Genomic DNA, 20,911 nt, shown 5'->3' on the forward strand with positions numbered 1-20,911 from the left:
GATTGTGAACCTCAGCCCCTGAGGGGCCAAATACCCCCCCCCCCAGCCTCTGTGTCTGCCCCTTGAGAAACTTGCCCCAGGCCACGCCCCTCCACAGCCTCCCTCTGCACTCCCGTAGAGAAAAGGCGAGAAAGAGGTAAGACTGTTGGAAGTTTATGAAATTAAGTGGATAGAGTGAAGTTTTCCTCTCTCATGGGTATCAACGGAAGCTGAACATTGGAAGGTTCGGGACAACCCTCCACACAGTGCGGAGTTAAACTGTGGAACTCACTGTTGCAGGAGACAGCGATGGGCACCAGCTTGGATGGCCTTAAAAGAGGATGAGACTGTCATACGGGAGGTGGAAGAAGCAGGCCATCAATGGTTTCCAGCCACCATGGCTATGGTCAGAGGCAGTAATTGCTTCCAAATTCCAGTTGCTTGAAACCATGAATGGCTCTTGTGCTCAGGTCCTGCTTGGGGGTTCCCCACAGGCTCCTGGTTGGCTGCTGTGAGAACCAGTGTTCGAAATTAGCCAGGCGCCAAGCATAATTTTCACCTGGATATCGGCCACCAATTGATGGGGCCTGAGTGCCAGGATGGCGCCTGATGTCTCCACCATCTGGAGGTACATGCCTGGAGATCCTTGGATCTGGGATGTTTTCACACACTAATACCCTGTTCTGTATAATTCTATCCAATATATTTTATCTGCGCTATCAGAAAGAATCTCAGGAACCAAAAAGCTTTCTTTGTGCAGCCTGAGCAGGAGCAGTCAGCTTAAAGAAACAGAGGTCAGAATGGGCCAATAGTTATGTGGACCGTCCCTGGATCAAGGGACTTTTCCTCATTAAGTTCTCAAAGCTCTTAACCAGGCATAGGCAAACTTGGCCCTCCAGATGCTTTGGGACTACAACTCCCATCATCCCTAGTTAACAGGACCAGTGGTCAGGGATGATGGGAGTTGTAGTCCCAAAACATTTTGAGGGCCAGGTCTGCCTATGCCTGCTCAAGGTTGTCCTCTGAACTAAAGGTAAAGGGTAAAGGGACCCCTGACCGTTAGGTCCAGTCGTGGTTGACTCTGGGGTTGTGGCGCTCATCTCGCTTTATTGGCCGAGGGAGCCGGCATACAGCTTCCGGGTTATGTGGCCAGCAAGACTATGCCACTTCTGGCGAACCAGAGCAGTGCATGGAAACGCCGTTTACCTTCCTGCTGGAGCGGGAACTAGCCAGATGTTTAACTGAGAATCAATCGCAGTCAGTCCATCCTTTGCTTGAGAGCCGTCTTGCCCCAAAATGGCAACTAGACATTCTGTTTTGGCGATTGCAACCTTGGTTTAAGGAGCCATTTAAGAGTCGAGGAGGAGGGAGAGAGTAGGTGCTTCTGAATGCCAGTTACTGGAAACCACGGTAGGGGAGAGTAGTCTTTGCTTGCTTGTGGGCATCCCATTGGGGCATCTGGCTGGCCACTGTGATGACAAGATGCAGGACTAGGTGGGTCTCCTTTGGGTCTGATCCAGCTGCGGGGGGGGGGGATTGTATGCAAACATCACCTTTAAAGAAACCAAGAGCTTCCCTTGTTGAAATATCCCCATAAACACCTCTCCACCACTTACTGCTCCTACAAAGTTTTGCAAAGCTGTTGCAACAGGTCATGTGATCTTGGACCTAGCCCTTGAAAACAAACAAAAACATAAGCAAACCACAATTTACCTGTATCTCTCTTTTCCACCCCCACCCCATGTCTCAAAGTGCTTTGTTTGAAACTTATGAGAAATTCCCTCTTGGAGTCTCTTCTCACCTTTCTGTGAAATATTAAAGCAGGGCTGTCTCAGGGGTGTGTGTGTGCCACAGTTTTGTGTGGCAGAACCAGCATGGCGTTCCGTCCCTCCATTTCCAGGAAGACAGTGGCCTTCCTTTTCCTGCTTCTTGCCTCCCATGGCCATCTGGTTAGCCCCTGTCTGGGGTTCTGTCGGCTTGTGACAAGCCACCCTTCCGTCTGCCAAGCAGATCTCTTTGTGATTTATTCTGTGATGGCTGTTGTGGAGCCTCCATATTGAAGAGCAGTCTTATCTCTTGAGTTCCAGGAGCAAAAACGCCAGGGAAGGCTGTTGCCTTTGCAGCCTGTTTCTGGGTTTCCCCGAGTTGGGCTGGTTGGAGGATGTGGGGACTTGGTCTGATCCAGCAGAACCTCCATGGTTAGAGGCAGTATATCCAGAGCCACTCAGCATTCTTATGAATGTCGAAGGGACCACCTCAACTAACAGTAGCCCCAGCCAGGGTATGGCAGGGCATATAGGCAGCAAAATAGCACTCCCTGCCGTGGATGTCCTAAGGAGGAAGGGCAATGGTAGAGCAACTGCTTTGCATGTAGAAGGTCTCAGGTTCAGTCCCTAGCAACTCCACTTAGGGCTGGAAATATCTCCTGTTTGAAACCCTGGAGAGCTGCTGCCAGTCAGTGCGGACAGTACTGAGCTCAATGGACCACTGACCCAGCTTAAGACAGCTTCCTGTTTAGGGAGGGGCCGTAGCTCATTGGTAGAGAACCTGCTTTGCATTCTCTGTCTGAAACCCAAGAGAGCTGCTGCCAGCCAGTGTAAACAGTACTGGTCAGCATGGGCACCTTCTTTCACTCCCAGCAGAATCAGCGCTTTATTCAGAACGATGAGGACATGGAATCCTCCTTTATTTGCAGCGGAAGTTTTAAAGGCAGCCGGTCCTGGGTGCAAACCTAGGTGAGGACTGGGAAGGCCCCCTTGCGCTGCCAGTCAGTGTAGGCAATCCCGGGAGCCAGATGGACTCGACACAAAGCGGCTTCCCGAGTTCCCACTTGGGGTCCTCCGTGCGAAAGCGAAGCCGGTTCTCCTGGGACTCTGATGGCGCTCTGCTCTCCTTCACCCCCAATAAATCCCAAACCACCGTCATCCTCCGGAGCTGACTTTTGCAAAGCAAGCAAGCAGACAGCAGCCACAATACTCCCCCCCCCCAGTAAGTGGCTGGCTGTCTTGTTTGGCGGTGGGGCGGCATCCCCCCTCCCTGGCGCGCTAATGGCCCACGCAGGATCCATTTCCAAGCCCCTTCCTGCGCCACAAGCACACTTTGCTTTTGTGCATAATGGCACCGGGCGCGCGGGGGACTGAATCTTGCTTTGCAATCCTGCCTCTTTGAAGACGGTCCCTTCTCTGCCTCCCTCCCCACTTCAGAGTCCTAAGGTCATTCCTGCAACTGCCCCGGAAGCTTAAAACCAGCTTACAAGAGGGGCACCACCGCCAGCCTCCTGTTATTGGCTCCCTTAAGAGGCGAGGGAGAGCCGCTTCCCGGGAGTCTCATCCCTGACTTTCTTTCTTTCTTTCTTTTTCCCCTTCTCCTCCTCTTTTCGGAAACGCCCACGGGAGAAACCGCTCCCAGCTGCTCGGGATGCGTAGGTAACACCCGCTCCGTGGTCCGGGGTGCTGGGCTCGTTCCCTTCTGCACCCCAAAGCTGGACCCCTTTTTCTCTTCCCCTCTCTTGTTAGCAAAGCACCCCCAAAAAACAGGCTGTTTCGTGGGGGGGGGGAGGTTGCGTGAGAGAAGTTGACTTGGAGTTTGCCGGGAAACAGGAGGAGGGAAGCTACAGAAAGCCGGCCAGCTGGTAATTTCTTCTTTGCAAAGCAGAATGAGAGTGGAAGGGAACCAGATTCTGAAACATTGCACCTAATATATGTGTGTGTGTGTGTGTGTGTGTGTGTGTGTGTGTGTGTATATATATATATATATATATATATATATATATATATAAAAATAATATATATATATATATAAAATATCTTACAAAAGATACCACGCTACGCCTCGCCTGGCACACCCAAAGGGGCTTCCTGTTTCAACAACAACAGAACCTGTCAAGATCCACAACTTCCATCCTTCCAGAATCCTAAGGGGTACAAGGGTTTTTAAGTGGGTGTGGGTGTGTGTTGAAAAACAGTGTTTTCAGTCTCGTGCTACTTTTTTTGGGGGGGTGTGGTGGGGCAAAGGTGTTCCAACTCTAGTTTTAAAACCCTGTGCAGTTGGGGGTTTGTGTCAGCTGTGTTTGTGATCAAAACTCTGCCCAAGGAGAGGCTAATTAGAAGAGCAAGGCTTCATGCGATAATAAAATAATCTGTGGCCCCGTATAAAGGAACCCTTTGCCAGTTACTCAGTTTTTCTTGTCTCCTACAGCTGTTGGGGGAGGGGACTTCTGCCCCATCCCAAGTTTCTGAGGTGGAAGGGAGAGTTGATTTATTCAAGTGGTTTTCCAAGCCTAACCTTGGATCCCCAGAGGCCAGGAATTTGTGTGTTTCCTTGCTTAAAATGTGGGTTTTTTGTGGGGTGGGGTGGATGCTTGAATTCAGAGCCCCTCCAGTATTGGGTTTCTGTAATATATCTGCCCGACCTGTAACTTGCTGGTTTGCAGATGTGTGCTTGAGCATTATTTAAGTGAGCATTTGGGTTATGCACCTTGGATGCTGAAATAACTCAGTCAGTAGAGCATGAGACTCTTAATCCCAGGGTCGTGGGTTCAAGCCCCACATTGGGCAAAGAGATTCTTGCATTGCAGGGGGTTAGACTAGATGACCCTTGTGGTCCCTTCCAAATCTACAATTCTGTGATTCTATGATACTTACCATATGTGCAGCAGTGTAGGACCCTGGGCCCATCTGTAGCCCAGAGGTGTGTCCCTCCATATAGGCCAAGGATGGAGGAACATCTGGGATGCTCTGGATGTTGCTGGGCTCTGCCTCCTACCTATCACCCCCCCCCCAATCAGTGCCCATGCTGGCTGCATATACTGGGAACATAGGAAGCTCCCTTATGCAGAGTCCAGCACTGAGTGGCATCAATTGCTCTCCATCCTTTCAGGCAAAGGTCTCTCCCAACCCTCCCTGGAGAAGTCATGGATTGAACCAGGCAAAGCAGATGCTTGACCACCAAGCTGCAGCTTCCTAACAATGATTTGTGCAGAATAGATCCCAATTAGCTTGTGGAACGCACTGCCACAAGAGGTTGCATCCAGCTGAGGCTACCTTTAAAGGTGACTTGAAAACTACAACTAATCCAGAATGCGGCTGCCAGACGGGTGACTGGAAACAGCCATCTGGATCATATAACACCAGTCCTAAAGGATCTACATCGGCTCCCAGTATGTTTCTGAGCACAATTCAAAGTGTTGGTGCTTTAAAGCCCTAAACTGCCTTGGCCCAGTATACCGGAAGGAGCATCTCCTCCCCCATTGTTCAGCCCAGACGCTGATGTCCAGCTCCGAGGGCCCCCTGGAGGTTCCCTCCCTGCGAGAAGTGAGGCTACAGGGAACCAGGCAGAGGGCCTTCTCGGTGGTGGTGCCCTCCCTATGGAACACTCTCATCAAATGTCAAGGAAATAAAACTACAATTCCGGAAGTCTGTTCTTAAATCAAAGCATTTTTAAACCAAGGCGAACTTTCCCATAGCAGTGGGGGACTCAATTTACAAATGGAACACACTTGACAGGAAGCGGAACATGTTCTGCTTCCAAGGCAAAGTTCACAAACCAAAACACCTACTTCCGGGTTTGCAGCATTCTTAATCCAAGTTGTTCATAAACTAAGCTGTTCTTAAACCAAGGTACCATTGACTTTTTGAAGGCAGCCCTGCTTAGGGAAGGTTTTAATGTTTGACATGTTAATTTGTTTTTATATGTGTTGGAAGCCGCCTGGAGAGACTGGTGCATCTAAGGCAGATGCATTCAAATTAATTGGTCTAAGTAAGTCATTTTCTCTGATGCTATGGGTCTTCTTTGAGTATTGCTAAGGTTAGATACAAGCCAAGAATCCTGGCCAACAAGTACTGGCAATGGAGGTGCCCTGGTTCGGATTTGGGGGGTGTGGTTCTGCACGGCTCACATAGTGATGGCACACTGGGACAGGGAGGGCCATTTCCGTTAGTACCAGGGACAGCCTTGCAACCACTTTGCGGGGGGGGGGCACTACAGTGTGAAAAGGCAGCATGGGTGACTAGGTGTGAATGGGCTGCACCTTTTTTATAGATATACTTAAACCACCAACTTCCTAGCTCAAAGCAGAGCCTCTTGCCTCGGTACATTCTTGCTGGTCGTTTCCTTTCATTTTTGCTTTTCAAGCTGAATATAATGCCAAGTCCGTGTCCAAAGAACTACTCTCAGTTAGGACTTCAAGGCAATTCTTTCTCTCTCCACCCCCTCTCCCCATCCCTGGGGCCAAGCCATACAACATTCGAAATTAGCCAGGCGCTTTTTGCACCTGGCTATCGGTCACTCGTGACCAAGTGAAGATGCCAGGATGGCGCCTGACGTCTCCGCCATCTGGCGATCCGTGGATTGGGACTGTTTTCACACACTAATACCGCATCCTGTAGAATTCTATCCGTTATATTTTATCTGCACAATTGGAATGAATTTCAGGAACCAAAATGTGTTTTCAGTGCCGCCTGAGCAGGAGCAGTGAACATCGTTATAGTGAATTGTTGTCACTTGTCTTTGCTTCCCCCACTGCCCTGCTCAGAGTTGGGAAGAATATTCCTATGTTATGAATGGTCCGTGTCTCCATTAAGAAAAAGAGGTCAGAATAGGCCAATAGATTTGTGGACTGTTGCTGGATAAAAGTGACTTCGCTTTTTTACATTCTCAAAGCTCAGTCAGTCCATCCTTTGAAAAATAAGAGTTGAGAGCTGTCTTGCTCCAAAATGGCAACTAGACATTCCATTTTGTCAACTGCAGTCTTGGTTTAAGGAGCCATTTGGCTCCTAGCTTATATACCTGAATTTCTAATGCTGAAGCCATATTAGAAACAGCTTCTGAAAGAAGGCAGTCCCCCTAGCTCTGCAGTAGAACACCTGCTTTGCATGTAGAAGGTCTCAGGTCCTCTGGGGGTGGGGGAAGACCCCTCTCGACCTGAATGCCTCAAGAGCCCACCATCAGTCAGAGTAGACCACAGGGGTGGGGGCCTCAGGTTCAAGGGCCATACACCTCCCTCCAACCCCCAGCCCTGCTTTGCACCTTTGTTTGCCTGGCTGGGGTATGCCCTTGAACTCTGCAGCAGCATGGTGTAGTGATTAGGGTGTTGGGCTAGTACTGGGGTTCGAGTCCCTGCTTGGCCAGGAAATTCGCTGGGTGACCTTGCTCCAGTCGCTACCTCTCAGCCTAACCTACCTCACAGGGTTGTTGTTTGAATTATAAATGCTGAGAGGGGAGGAACTATGTACACCAGCTTGAGCTCCCTGCAGGAAAAGGTGGGATGTAAAGGCAATTAATAATAATAATGTCTTCATTTGGATAGAGAGGGGGTGGAAACCCTCAAAAGGGAATGTGGCCTTTGGACTGGGAAACCTGGAGCAAAGTAAGGTGGGGAACCTCTGGGTGGTGTGGGGATCGCAAGTTCCATCCTCGTCCCTGATCATTGGTCATTAGGGGGGCTGACGAGGGTCAGTGTCCCAGCAATTCCCTCAAGGCCTCAGGCATTCCCAAATCCTGCTCTTAACAACCCCCCATGTCCGCCTGGGTCAAAGGCAGCTTCATGTGAGAACAGCTCTGCAGCTCACGCTTTTTATTTCATCAGGGTACCCGTATCTCTGCATCAGTGTTAATTGGGCTGCTTTTGTTTTGATTGTGTATTTTGTGTTTTTATATTGTGATTTTATGTTGTAGCCACCCTGAGACTGGTGGGTATAGGGCGGGATACCAAACAATCAGGGAACATGTTGGGTTCATGCTCCTATCCTCCACCCCTTCTTTTTTTAAAAAAGCCAGTGAGTGGCTATTAGCCACAATGGCTATCTTCTCCCTCCACTGTGATGGTCAGTACTTCTGAATGCCATTGCTGGGGATCACAAGCAGGGAGAGTTGGTTGCTCTGGTCCTCCTTGTGGGCATCTGGCTGGCCGCTGTGAGGTCAGGATGCTGGACCAGATGGGCCCCCTTTGGCCAAATCCAGCAGGGACCAGGTTATGTTTTTAAGGTCTCTTGTATAAATCTCTGCCTGCCTCACCAGTAACCCAGTACACCTTTTTCTCTTTTGCCTTCTCCCTAGGTTTCTTGTAGTCGGGATCTCCCTCCCCAAAACAGCCTTCGGAAGGACTGAGCAGACCTTTCCTGGGAACCCATGAACGGCTGGGACAGGTAGGAGCTTCCTGTCTTGTGTGACTTGGAGGGTTGAGCCCAACAGTAGTCAAACTCAGAGCGGATCCACAGAAACCGGAATGTGGCACTCACTCCTCCTAGGAATGGCCACCAACTTGGATGGCTTTAAAGCAAGATTGGACAGATTCATGGAGAAGGAGGAGGCGGTCAATGGCTGCTAGCCACGGTCAGAGGGAGAAAATGCTTTTCAGGAGACCAGAGGGGCCCGTGTGCTCAAATCCGACTTGGGGTTTCCCACAATGGGCATCTGGTTGGCAACTGTGAGAAGAGGATAATGGACTAGATGGGCTTGATCCAGCAGGCTATTCTTATTTTCTTTGTGAAGGACTTGACTGTGTAAGATCCATTAATTTCAATGGGTCTTCTCTGAGGAGAACTTAGTTGGTGACAACCCTTGAAGATGATGATTTTAAGATGTCACTGTGGCCTGGTGTCAGGAAAAAAAGAAAAATGATAAGAATTGGTTCTGGCGACTAAAGCTGGACTCTCCTGTTTTGTTTTTTCCAAGGCAAGGTACCACAGTTGCTGGAGGGCAATCCGCAGGGACCAGCCCTAGCTTCTTGTTTTCTCAGAAACATTAAGCTGCCCTGATAAAGGACTTAGGCTCCAAATGTAATAATCAGCCTGTTGGATCAGGCCAAGGGCTCGTCTAGTCCAGCTTCCTGTTCTTGCAGTGGCCAACCAGATGTTCACTATGGGAAACCCAAAGCAGGACCCAAGTGCAACAGCAGCAGGGTTCGAAATTAACCAGGCACATTTTGCACCTGGCTTTTGACCACTTGCGACCAAGTGAATTTGCCAGGATGCTGCCTGACATCTTCACCATCTGGAGGTGCATGCCTGGGGGGTCCTTGGACCTGGACTGTTTTCACACACTAATACCCCACCTTGTAGAATTCTATCCATTATATTTTATCTGTACAATCGGAATGAATTTCAGGAACCAAAATGCTTTTTCAGTGCAGCCTGAGCAGGAGCAGTGAACAATGTTATAGTGAATTGTTGTAACATGTCTTTTCTTCCCCCACTGCCCTGCTCTGAGTTGGGAAGAATATTCCTACGTCATGAATGGTCTGAGTAACCATTAAGAAAAAGAGGTTGGAATAGGCCAGTATATATGGGAACTGGATAAACTGACTTTTCTTCTTTTAAGTTCTCAAAGATTCTTAACCAAGCTCAAGGTTGTCATCTGAACTAGCCAGATGTTTAACTGAGATTCAGTCACAGTCAGTCCATCATTTGGAAAATAAGACTTTAGAGCCAACTTACCCCAGAATGGGAACTAGACATTTTGTTTTGGCGACTGTGACCTTGGTCTACGGCAGGGGTCAGCAAACTTTTTCAGCAGGGGGCCGGTCCACTGTCCCTCAGACCTTGGGGGGGGGGCAGACTATATTTTGGGGAGGGTGGAAAATGAACAAATTCCTATGCCCCGCAAATAACCCAGAGATGCATTTTAAATAAAAGCACACATTCTACTCATGTAAAAACATGCTGATTCCAAGGGCCAGATTGAGAAGGCAATTGGGCCAGATCCAGCCCCCGGGCCTTAGTTTGCCTACCCATTTGTTTTTGTTTTTTTTTAAATAGTATTTATTGAAGTTTTAAGGTTACAAAAAGAAAAAAGAAGAAACACCAAATTAAACAAAGGCAAAACAACACATCACAATAAAAAACAGAAAAATAGAAACAATTAAAAAAAAAACAAATCGAACCTTCCTATAACTTGTCTTTCATTTGCTTGTTTCCCTGACCTCCTCACACCTCCCTTTTTTGTATTCTAAGTCAATTATCCATTTCAGCAAATCCTTTCCCTCTCTTCAAATTTTTATCCTGAAAATTTATCTTGATATTAATATAAGTTTACTTTCCCTCCTTTCACCAATTAACAGTCTATTTTTCTTAAATCTTTGTTACATTTTTGCTAGAATCACATAAGTTCATTCCAACATCATTCTAACATTCATTAATTTTACAATGTTTCTGTAAATAGTCTTTAAATTTCTTCCAATCTTCCTCCACCGACTCTTCTCCCTGGTCTCGGATTCTGCCAGTCATTTCCGCCAGTTCCATATAGTCTATCACCTTCATCTGCCATTCTTCCAGGGTGGGTAGATCTTGTGTCTTCCAATGCTTTGCAGTAAGTATTCTTGCTGCTGTTGTAGCATACATAAAGAAAGTTCTGTCCTTCTTTGGCACCAATTGGCCGACCATGCCCAGGAGAAAGGCCTCTGGTTTCTTCAGGAAGGTATATTTAAATACCTTTTTCATTTTGTTATAGATCATCTCCCAGAAAGCCTTAATCCTTGGGCATGTCCACCAAAGGTGAAAGAATGTACCTTCAGTCTCTTTACATTTCCAACATTTATTATTGGGCAAGTGATAAATTTTCGCAAGCTTGACTGGTGTCATGTACCACCTGTATATCATTTTCATTATATTCTCTCTTAAGGCATTACATGCCGTGAACTTCATACCTGTGGTCCATAACTGTTCCCAGTCAGCCATCATAATGTTATGTCCAACATCTTGTGCCCATTTAATCATAGCAGATTTCACCGTTTCATCCTGAGTGTTCCATTTCAACAGCAAGTTATACATTCTTGACAAGTTCTTAATTTTGGGATCTAACAGTTCTGTTTCCAATTTTGATTTTTCCACCTGGAAGCCAATTTTTTTGTCCAAATTATATGCCTCCATTATCTGATAATAATGAAGCCAATCTCGCACTCTATTTTTTAATTTTTCAAAACTCTGCAGTTTTAATCTGTCTCCCTCTTGTTCCAAAATTTCCCAATATTTCGGCCATTTAGCATAGTTTTCCTACCCATTTGGCTCCTAGCTTATATATCTGAGTTTCTAACACTGAACAGCAGCAACTCTCCCCACTTGCAATTCCCAGCAACAGTAGAAGGAGAACATAGTGACTGTGGCTGGTATCTGCTGATAAGTCTTGTCCTGTGCAGATTTGTCTAACCCACCCCCCACTTGCCTTGCAAGGGGTTGGAATAGATTACCTTTGGTGCCTTCCAATTCCACAGTTCTGTGATTCTGTTATTACAACCAAGCAAAAGAACTACCATGATGAGGGGCATTGCCTGGGAGAGAAGAGGTGTGGCCTGGAAAAAGAGAGAGTCCTCAGAGCTGGACAGTGGGTCGCATTTGCCCCCAAGACCCCCCACCCCAATCTCTGCTATAGAGGCAGTAGCTGTGCATCACAAGCATAGGAGCTCACTCCTAGGGGCTGAGGTCCCTTCGAGTCCCCACAATAAAGTATTTGAGGGGCTAAGGCCCCCCAAAGTTGATGGGCAATGCCATTCAAATGGTTTGTGTGCACCGCCTCTTGTGATCGATTATGGGGGGGAGGGAGGGCTTACCTGCCCCCCTACAAACAATCTGGGGTATGTGGTGGCACGGTTAGGAACGGGCAGTAACTCATCTGATATAGCCAGGAAAACCTTGGAGACTGTTTAAGGGGCAGCCTTTAGTTAGGAGCACAACCAGTTCTTGCAATTCTCTGCCATGGGAAGCAGCGAAGAAGGAGGCAAATTGGTGGCAGAGAGGAATTTAAACAGCCCCTGAGTTTTGGAGTTTAAGATCAGTTGCCAGGGAGGGCTGGTGGTGCTCATCTCCTGTTTGCAGGGTTCCCCCGAGACATCTCTGGCTGGGCGCTGAGGGAATCCGGACGCTGCTTGATGCGACAGACCTATATTCTTGCGTTGCAAAATCTGTGTGTGAGAGAGCAAGAGGCAGGAATAGGAAGTTCACCCTGTATCGTTTGAGGTGTGCTCAGCCTCGTTTCCTATGCATTCCCTCCCTCTCTTTCTCCCGCTGGCAAACAAGGCCACTTGAGACCGGGTGTTGCAGTGAAATTGCCATGAGCCTTAAGTGACCCAGGTAGGGCTGGACCTGTAAAATGCAGGTGGCTGGTCCTTGGTGTGTGTGTAGGGAAGCCTCTCTGCTTGCTCCCAGATGCTCTCTTCTCCACCTGACTTTGAGCAAGGAGGACCTAACCCCATAGCATAGCTGTCAACTTTTCCCTTTTCTTGCGAGGAATCCTATTCGGAATAAGGGAATTTCCCTTTTAAAAAGGGAAACGTTGGCAGCTCTGCCCCATAGGTATGTAAGGGGGCATGTCCTTGTTCTTTCCTACCAGCTGCCGAAAGTCAACAGGTGGAAACTTGAGGTGAAACTCAAGTTCCTTGGCATAGTAGTGATGGCTGACTCTACACTTGTTGGACTTGACACCTGCAGTGGGACTCCCTGTAAGAAAAGCAGCATCAAAACCTCCTTCTCCCCGTATCCACTGCCTGGCTTCTGCGTTGTGGTCCTATATGAGTGTGACCACTACAGCTGCAGACCCTTTTTTTTAGTGGTTGAAGTTCCTGGACAAAAGCACCATTTTCTTCCCTATGTGTAAAGGAGAGGGGTTTGGGGTGCTGTTGTTGTGTGGAAGAAGGGTGCTTGCAGGAAGACCTCCGCTCCTTGCGCTGCGTCCCCTTCAGAGATCCTGAAGTTGTGTGCGCATGTAATGCATATTCCATCCACAGAGGGCAGGAGCTCCGTGGCCCTCCAGGCGCTGCTGTACTACAACTCCCATTGCCACACACACGTGTAACATGCATGCACACACACACACTATCAAACAATTGGGGGGGCTACTGAGATCTGAGAGGCCAGCAACAGCTGGAGGGACACAGAAGTTTCCCTGTCCCTGACACTGGGAGGCACTGTGCCCCCTTTGCCCCCCCCACTCCCCCCCCCCAGTATTAAACATACTGCCTACCAACATGTTTCGGAATCTTTCCACACTGCCCTGTGGCTTTTAAATTAAATAACTTCTAATTCGCTTTAATCCTGAATAACCAAACAAAATGTTTTTTTGAAAAAACAAACTTATGCACCCCCCAACTTTTATTTATTTATTTTGCAGGTATGGTAGGGTTCCTTAAAGCACCCACTGTCCTTTCTTTCCCCCATTTCTCTACACTCCTCCCCCCCCCCCGAAGAAGGCGGGGTTTGGGGTTTTTTTTGTATTTTGGTTGTGTCCTCATGCTGCTTTCAACTCAGCCTGGCTCCTGTGACTGACAAGCGATGGGGATGTGTGGCACAGGAAGGGTTAAGGTCTGCCATTTTGTTATGTAACACCCTTAATGGACATATCAGTGAATGGCATGAAGATGGCAGGGCTTAACCCTTCGTGTGCTGCAGCTCAAAGCTCGACTCTGTATTTCCCACCCCCCACCCCGTTTTGTTTTTAAAGCTTTGACTCCAAATACACACACCTTTTTAAAAGAATCCCAAAATGCAACTTGATTTCTCTCTCTTCAGACATAGCGTGTATATGTGTGTGTGTATATATATATATATATATATATATATATATGCGCATACATATCAGGTTAATGAAATAGAACTTGACTTTTAAAATAAGTGTCAGTCTTTATTCAACTTGCGTCCTACTGTAAGTAGGTTGGTTGAAATCAATGGACCTACAGTTAGGCTGCAATCCTTAAACCTTACTTACCTGGGAGTAAGCCCCAGCAAATTTAGTAGGACTTACTTCAGAGTAGACCTGACTGGATTGCACTGTCCTGCCCAACATTATTTTCAAAGAGCTGCTCTGAGTAGAACTGAAGACAGTTACATTCCAGAATATGAGCTGTAATATCTGATATTTTTCTTTTTCCAAATAATTCTAGGAATGTAGGGGAAATGTGTTGGGTTTTTGTTTGTTTGTTTGTTTGTTTTTTTAAGGGACCTGTTTCATAAAGGAGAGAAACTTTTATTTTCTGCTTTTCTTTAAGGCTAAAACATATAACATTATTATTATTATTATTATTATTATTATTATTATTATTATTATTATTATTATTACAAGCAGGAATACTACTCTGTTTACTTGGGGAGAGCAGGGGCCTTCCTTTTTTAAAAAAAAATATACATATTTTAGTATGTCCACAGGTACAATCTCATGCTTTAGCTGAGATTCCTGCATTGCAGGGGGTTGGACTAGATGACCCTTGGGTCCCTTCCAATTCTGCGATTCTGATTCAACAGAACAAATAAGGAAAGGGTGGGTTTATAAAGGATCAAGGGAGGAAGAGTGTAATAAAAAAAGGTCCAGGCGGAAGAAACTTTTGTTTCACTTGACATTGAAAAGCTTGTAAATGAAAGTTGGAGCAAGCTATTTGCATTGAGCGCTTGCCACATAAAAAGAGCCGTGCAGCTGCAGGATCAGGCCATTTAGCCCAGCATCCTGTCCTGAGCGTGGCCAGGCAAATGCCCCCATGAGAAGTCAACTTGCAGCAACTGGTATCCAGACCGCAGAGTTTCCCAAACTTAGGTCTCCGGCTGTTTATTGGTGGGTTTTTTGTTTTTGTTTTACTACAGTTACCATCATCCTTGGCCACTGGTCTTGCTAGCTAAGGATGATGGGAGTTGTAGTCCAGAAACAGCTGGAGAATTAAGTTTGGGGAAACCCTGATCTAGAGAGGCATTTACCACCTCCGACCGTGCTGGCAGAACAGCAGCCATCCTGACTGGTAGCCGTGGAATCATCCTGTTCTCTTCGCCTTCCTTACACACCGATGTTTTTCCTTGGTTGTCTAGTGGGGATTGTTATTCGCCTCTCCAGCATCCTGCTCTCTCTGGAGACCCATTTCCTTAAGATGTAGGCTTTGATTTGCATGAGTGCTGGAGGCAGCAGCCCTGGTTCTTGTCCAGAGAGGCTGCCGTTCTGCATGCTAAGTTGAGTGGCTTTCTGTTTTTCATTGGCTTGTTCGGTTTATCCTCCCTGCACCCCCTGCTTTCCTCCAGAAGGAGCTCAGAGAGGTCTGTGCATCTGGGCCTCCCTTGCAGGGTTGTTGTTGCTGCTGCTGTTCAGATGACAGTGATATTTTTTAGAAAGCAAGCTAGTTTCTATGCATGGACTCTCACATACCCCTCTGCGTGCATCCAGGCAAGCAAGAGGCGCGATCGGGATTCCAGGGCAATTCTCAGTTGGTTGAGAGACTGTTACTCTCAGCGTCATGGGTTCGAAACCCACATTAGGCAAAAGCTTCCTGCATTGCAGGGGTTGGACTAGATGACCCTTGTGGTTCCTTCCAACTGTGACTCCAACCAGACAAAACACTCAAGGGGAAGAGTGCCTTGCCCCCCCCCACAGGCTTCAACATCCCTGTCCCTGCTGTAGACAACGACCCTGCAAGGTAGGCCTAGCCACAAAGCCAGTTGCGCCTGTCATAACCCTAACCCACCACTTCCTCTCGAAGGAGCCCAGGGCAGCAGAGAGATGGGCAATCCAGAAATAAAGCTGAAATATTCTTAAAGCAATTGCAATTAAAAACATCTCAGAGCTGTTACAGCATTCTTCTATCCAGTGGTCTTAGGGCTGCCTGCAGCAGTCTTCTTCAGCCACCACCTTGCGTGGGTAAATAAGGAACATGTTCAAATAATAAGCATGCCTCCTCCCGTGTAGACCTGTCCATATGGTGAGGGTGATGCCCTTTCCCAAAGCTCTTCCCTCAACATCCCTGCATCAGAGGTGGAAATACGAACTTTGTAAGCTGCCTTATGCAGCCGGACTACTTGTCCCTCTAGCTCTGCATTGCCTACACTGGCTGGCAGCAGCGGCTCTCCAGGCAGTTAGAAATTAGCAGGCACCTTTTGCAAGTGGCGCAGGCCCAACTGCGGCCACACGGAGACCTCTGGATGCCAGGTTGGCAACTGGGGTCCCTTAGAGAGAAGGATCTGAAATTTTTTCCTTGAAGCTTCAATTTATTTTATTCTGGATTGTTTGATTTGATGTTTTAATGTGTTGCAAACTGCCCCTTTCCTAATACGTTTGTTTGCATGCAGAGTTAGCTGGTTGTCCAAAACTCACAGGATCAAGAAAGATTTCTTTTTTTTCCGGACAGCAGGTAGAACTCACTCTGGAGGCTGTAGTGGCAGCTATGTATGGAAATGTCTGTATATACCCGATTTCTTTTTCTCTCCGGTTGCTGGCTGAGCTGCTGGGTATCGTTGCTGCTGCTTGCGTATTTCTGTTTGGGGGCCTCTGGTTGGCCACTGTGAGGGCAGGATGCCGGGCTCAATGGGACTCCCCTCTGGTCTAGCCAGCTGCAGGGCTCTCCTTACCTTCATAAACTGAAATTTACCCTTTGCTTTTTCTTTTCTTTCCTTTCCCTTATAACCTTCCCTGCAGTGGCGAAAGAAAGCGGTATTACTCTCCCGCAAGCTCCTTTTCCCCTCGCCTCTCTTCCGAGCAGGAGGTGAATTTATGTCAATATGTGATAGGATTCTGTCCCGAGGCACCCCATGCTGGAAAAGACACTGCCTGAATTATACCAGGTTTGTCTCCATTTCTTTAAAGGAAGGCGGTTGGGGGTATTAAAAAAAATGTTTCTGGGGCTGCAAACAAACAAACCCCAACTTCCTGTCTTCCAGGTGATAGAAGGGCCTGCCCCCCATTATTGTGACAGACAGGAAAAGGGGTGGCGGGTGTTAAGCAAGTGGCGAGTCAAGAATTGCAGAGAGGCAACTAGGCTGAAACTGACAAAGGTTGTGAGGTTTTCTTCTTCCTTTAGTTTGCAGGCTGGACTAACCACTAAATCATAGAATTGCAGAGTTGGAAGGCTCCTTGGCCATTGAAAGAAGTCTCTGCCCAGGAGTTTTGCGGCTTCCCTACCCTTAGGAAGGAGACTTCAAGCATAGCTGTAGGTCCAGTTCTCCTTCCTCCTAAAGTCCTGCTGGGATCCGGTTTTGCAAGGTGTTTACACACACACAAACACAACTTTGTTCATAGCGCATTTTGTGCTTCGGTTTTGCATCTTTGTGCTGTCCACCGCCCTGGCAGGGTGTTGTACCAATTTAATAAACAAACAACACACTGGCAGCTCTCTAAGGGTGCACAATTCTGCAGACAAATTGTGAGCTTTGGGAATGGGGAGCACTTGCAACCCCCCCCCCCCCCGATGTTGGGCTCCGACTGCCATCACTCCTAACCATTGGCTATGCTGCCTGCAGGGAGGGGGGAGTCCCTACACCATCTGCAGAGTGGGGTGGGCAAGCCCCTTGATCTGAGGAGCCAGTTCCTAGGGGCCAAGGTCCCTTGGGCCCCCACCCTAGAATATTTGAGGGGGCCGCCCCTCTCCAAAGTTGATGGGCATTGCCATTCAAATGGTGTCCATGCACCGCAGCATGTGATTGATTCTGTGGGGTGGGGCTTACCTGCCCCCCACCTCAATATTTTATTCAGGTTGGCACTCCTGGCAGCCGGTGGCAGCAGGCTGGATGCCAGAGAATCCTGGCTCTCTCCCAAATTGACAAAGCAGCTTCCTAGACCTTGTGGTTTGCTAAATGCGCTGCTGCTTCGGCTCTGTAAAGTCTGGAAGGGTTTTCCGTTGCAGGGACAGACCACCTGCGGCAAATGCATTTATTTTCCTGCCTCCACCTTGTTTTTTTACGGAGGGGGAAGTTTCTTCCTCCTGTGCAATGCATCCTGGGAAGCCTTTCCTCCCCCCCCCCCCCCACCTTCCTGGTTTGGAGAAAAGTTGCTTTTTCTTTGCCAACTCCCCGCTGGGTGATTCTCCTGGGGGCTGGGCTCATGGTGTTCATTGCACACCCCCTAGTCCTTGACTTTGCACACCCCCTTTTTTCTATATCTGTCTTTTACGGGCACCCCGTCTCACCCGCTTCTCCAAAATGGCTTTCTCAAGCCCGGCCGGCTGACCACCACCTGCGCTGCCCCTTTAAGAGCACGCCGTGGGGTGGTCTCCCCCACCCCCTTCCCATTTATTCCCTGGGACTCTGTGTTCTGGAATGCCCATCTGCAGCCCCCCAGCCCCACCCCACCCACAAGCAGATGCAGGGACGGTGGCCGCAGCCGCTCTCGCGCTCTCTCTGCTGCGAGGGGTTAACAACACATAGCCTTGTTGTCTGGAACCAGTTCAGACCGGTTTTCTGGAAAGTGCTTTGTCTCTCCCACTGAATCCTGGGAAAGGGTCATGTGTGGACCCAGTGATGTCATGGGATCACAAACTGACTCAGCTCTTTGCTCCCTGCCCTTCCCCGCCCCCGCCACGCCAACCCCCAAATCAGAAGAGGTTTGGTGTGTGTGTGCATGTGTGTGTGTCTGCCTCTCTTGCAGGTACAGTTGGAGAGGGAACACACGCCCCCCCCCCAGGGTGGGGGCAAAATGCAACCCTCCACCCCACCACCACTTTTTAAAAAACTTTTTTTAAAAGCCCCCCAAATCTCTCCCAACTACTTCCACGAGTTCTGAGCCCTTCCTGTGCAAAACCGGTGGGGAGGGAGGGGTGCAGAGAATGGCTCCCCCACAGCCCTTCTCCTTTAAGACATTCTCTCTTCTGGCTTTTAGGGCCGGTGGCGGAATAAAGCCTGTAATCTCTTTAGCAGTAAAAGGCATGTTCTCTGTACCTTAAAAAAATAAAATGCAAGGCCTTTCCCAAACCCCAGGATGTGCCAGGAGGGACTTGGAAACTTTCAGTCATGAGAAGCAGGTGTTCAGGATAACGGGCAGGTTTTTAAAGGGGGGGCAAGCAAAATTAAACAGGTTTAAAAAAAAATGTGGGCAGGGAGTCTCCAAGTCTTCTTGCAGTGAACTTGCCCCTGATTTCCAAAAACCCACTTTGACTTCGGATTCTTCTATTTCTCCATGGGTTGGGTTGTGAGTGCTGCTTAAAACAGAGCTGAGCACCCCCTTTTGCGCTCCCTAAGCAGCTAGTGCAAACTGCTGCTTTTTTATTACTATTATAAAAAACAACAACACATTGTGATACTCTGATCTGTGTTGCCTGGATGAATTTACCTTCTTCCTCTTCCCTCCCCTTTTCCTTTCCTTGTGTTACTTCCCCACACCATCAGAGTACCATAATGACAGAAGAAGCTTGCCGGACGCGAAGTCAGAAGCGAGCCCTCGAGCGGGAGATCACCCAGAACGACGTGGACTGCAAGAAGATGAAGATGGACAAGGGGCTCCTGGGGGCCCCCGAGGCCAACGCGGAAGGGGGAGACCTCAAGGTGAAGAGTGAACCCACATCTGGGAGAGTCCAGGGACTGTTAAAAGGAGGGGAGATGAAAGCCACGATCAAAGTGGAGGTGCAGACGGGAGACGAGCCGGTGGACATGAGCACCTCGAAAAGGTAGGTGGTCTGTAGATGTCAAGGAGAGAAAGAACTACACAGCTTGTGCAAGACATCTGAAGGCAGCCTTGTATCAGGGCGTTTTTAATATTTGACGTTTTATTGTGTTTTTATGTGCTGGAAGCGACCCAGAGTATATGGATAGTATATTATTATTATTATTATTATTATTATTATTATTATTATTATTATTATTATTACTACTACTACTACTACTACTACTACTACTACTACAGTCATACCTCAGGTTACAGACGCTTCAGGTTGTGTTTTTTCAGGTTACGGACCGGCTGAAACCCGGAAGTACCAGAATGGGTTACTTCTGGGTTTTGGCGGTCGCACATGTGCAGAAGCACCGAATCGCAACCCGCGCATGTGCAAACGTGCCGCTGCAGGTTGCAAACGCTGCGGGTTGCGAACGTGCATTCCGCACAGATCATGTTCGCAACCTGAGCGCGTCCACTGTATTATTATTATTATGCCACCCTTGGGTGTCCCAACAGCACCTGGGAGGATGCACATTTTCCCCATCTCTAATCCAAGAAGAGCCATTCCCCTTTCTCAGAAAAGAATTGCTCTTCTGAAGAGAGGCATTCTCCAGGTATAGCTGAGAGAGACTCCTGCCTGAAGCCCTCGAGATCCACAGCCAGTCAGAGTGGGCAGTTCTGAACTTGTGGATCCAAGGGTCTGACTCTGTATAACCCCCGGGGGGGATGCAGGTCTTTCGAGGTCCTGGTCTGAATGAAGGCACTCCTCCATCTCTTGCATGCAGAATGAATGTGACTTCTTAGGTCAGGAAAACACCAAGATGCCTCCAGGGGACCTCCTTCCATAGCAGGGATGGGGAGCCTCTTTGGCCCTCCAGATGTTCGACTCCCCATCATCCTTGGCCATTGGAGGGGAGAGCTGCTCTTGCGCTCCGGTCCTACCTGAGGTTTTCCAAAGGCACCTGGTTGGCCCCTGCGAGAACAGGCTAGATGACCTGATCCAGCAGGCTCTTCTTCAGGCAGAGGCAAACTCGGCCCTCCAGATGTTTTGAGACTACAGTTCCCATCATCCCTGACCACTGGTTCTGTTAGCTAGGGATGATGGGAGTTGTAGTCCCAAAACATCTGGAGGGCTGAGTTTGCCTCTGCCTGCTCTTCTTATGTTCTTAAAGCAGACTAGTGGGAGAATCTTGGGCCCAGTCTTAGGTGAAAAGCCGGTTGTTATTTATTTTGGGTTTGCAGTTTTTCTTGAGTCGCATGGTGTCTTCTTTGTAAGCGCATGCCTTCGTTTGGCCAAAAGACACACGCACAGCGGCCATCTCTAAAAAGTGTTTTCCAAGGCTGGTGATGAGCAAGCAGCATTCTGGGGGGGCCATTTGCAGGCTCCGCTTTCCCTGCTCTTTTAAACTCTTAACCCTGGAGCAATTTATTCTGTGGGCACAATTGATGGAAATGTGAGAAGGTCCACATTTTAATTTTAATATCGACTACCCTGTCCTGCCCAGGTGCCTCTTCACCCTTCTTGGAAAACTACCTGACGCCTGGTAGCGTTTAAGGCTGTGCTGAATTTTAAAAGATTTATTTGGGATTGATAACAAGGATCCTTGACCGACTG

The 20,911-nt window shown here is 48.2% G+C and overlaps 1 protein-coding gene across 19 annotated transcripts in view; it reads left to right on the forward strand.

The window, feature by feature from the left end:
- Positions 1–20,911, forward strand: part of GATAD2A (GATA zinc finger domain containing 2A) — an 82,921-nt gene that overhangs the window by 34,125 nt on the left and 27,885 nt on the right. For 12 of the 19 annotated variants that reach the window (XR_014543338.1, XR_014543339.1, XM_083594592.1 and 9 more), the window contains exons 2-4: positions 8,035–8,123; positions 16,351–16,496; positions 19,032–19,309. Coding sequence is in view for 17 of the 19 variants with exons in the window: in XM_083594592.1 (XP_083450718.1) it covers positions 16,464–16,496; positions 19,032–19,309 (311 nt within the window). In the remaining 2 variants the exon portion in view is untranslated. The remainder of the gene's footprint in view (positions 1–8,034; positions 8,124–16,350; positions 16,497–19,031; positions 19,310–20,911) is intronic. The other 7 variants (XM_083594598.1, XM_083594590.1, XM_083594591.1 and 4 more) reach the window with 1 other exon arrangement.

The sequence above is a fragment of the Podarcis filfolensis genome (genome assembly GCF_964270895.1).
Source record: "Podarcis filfolensis genome assembly, chromosome: 18".
NCBI lineage: Eukaryota > Metazoa > Chordata > Lepidosauria > Squamata > Lacertidae > Podarcis > Podarcis filfolensis.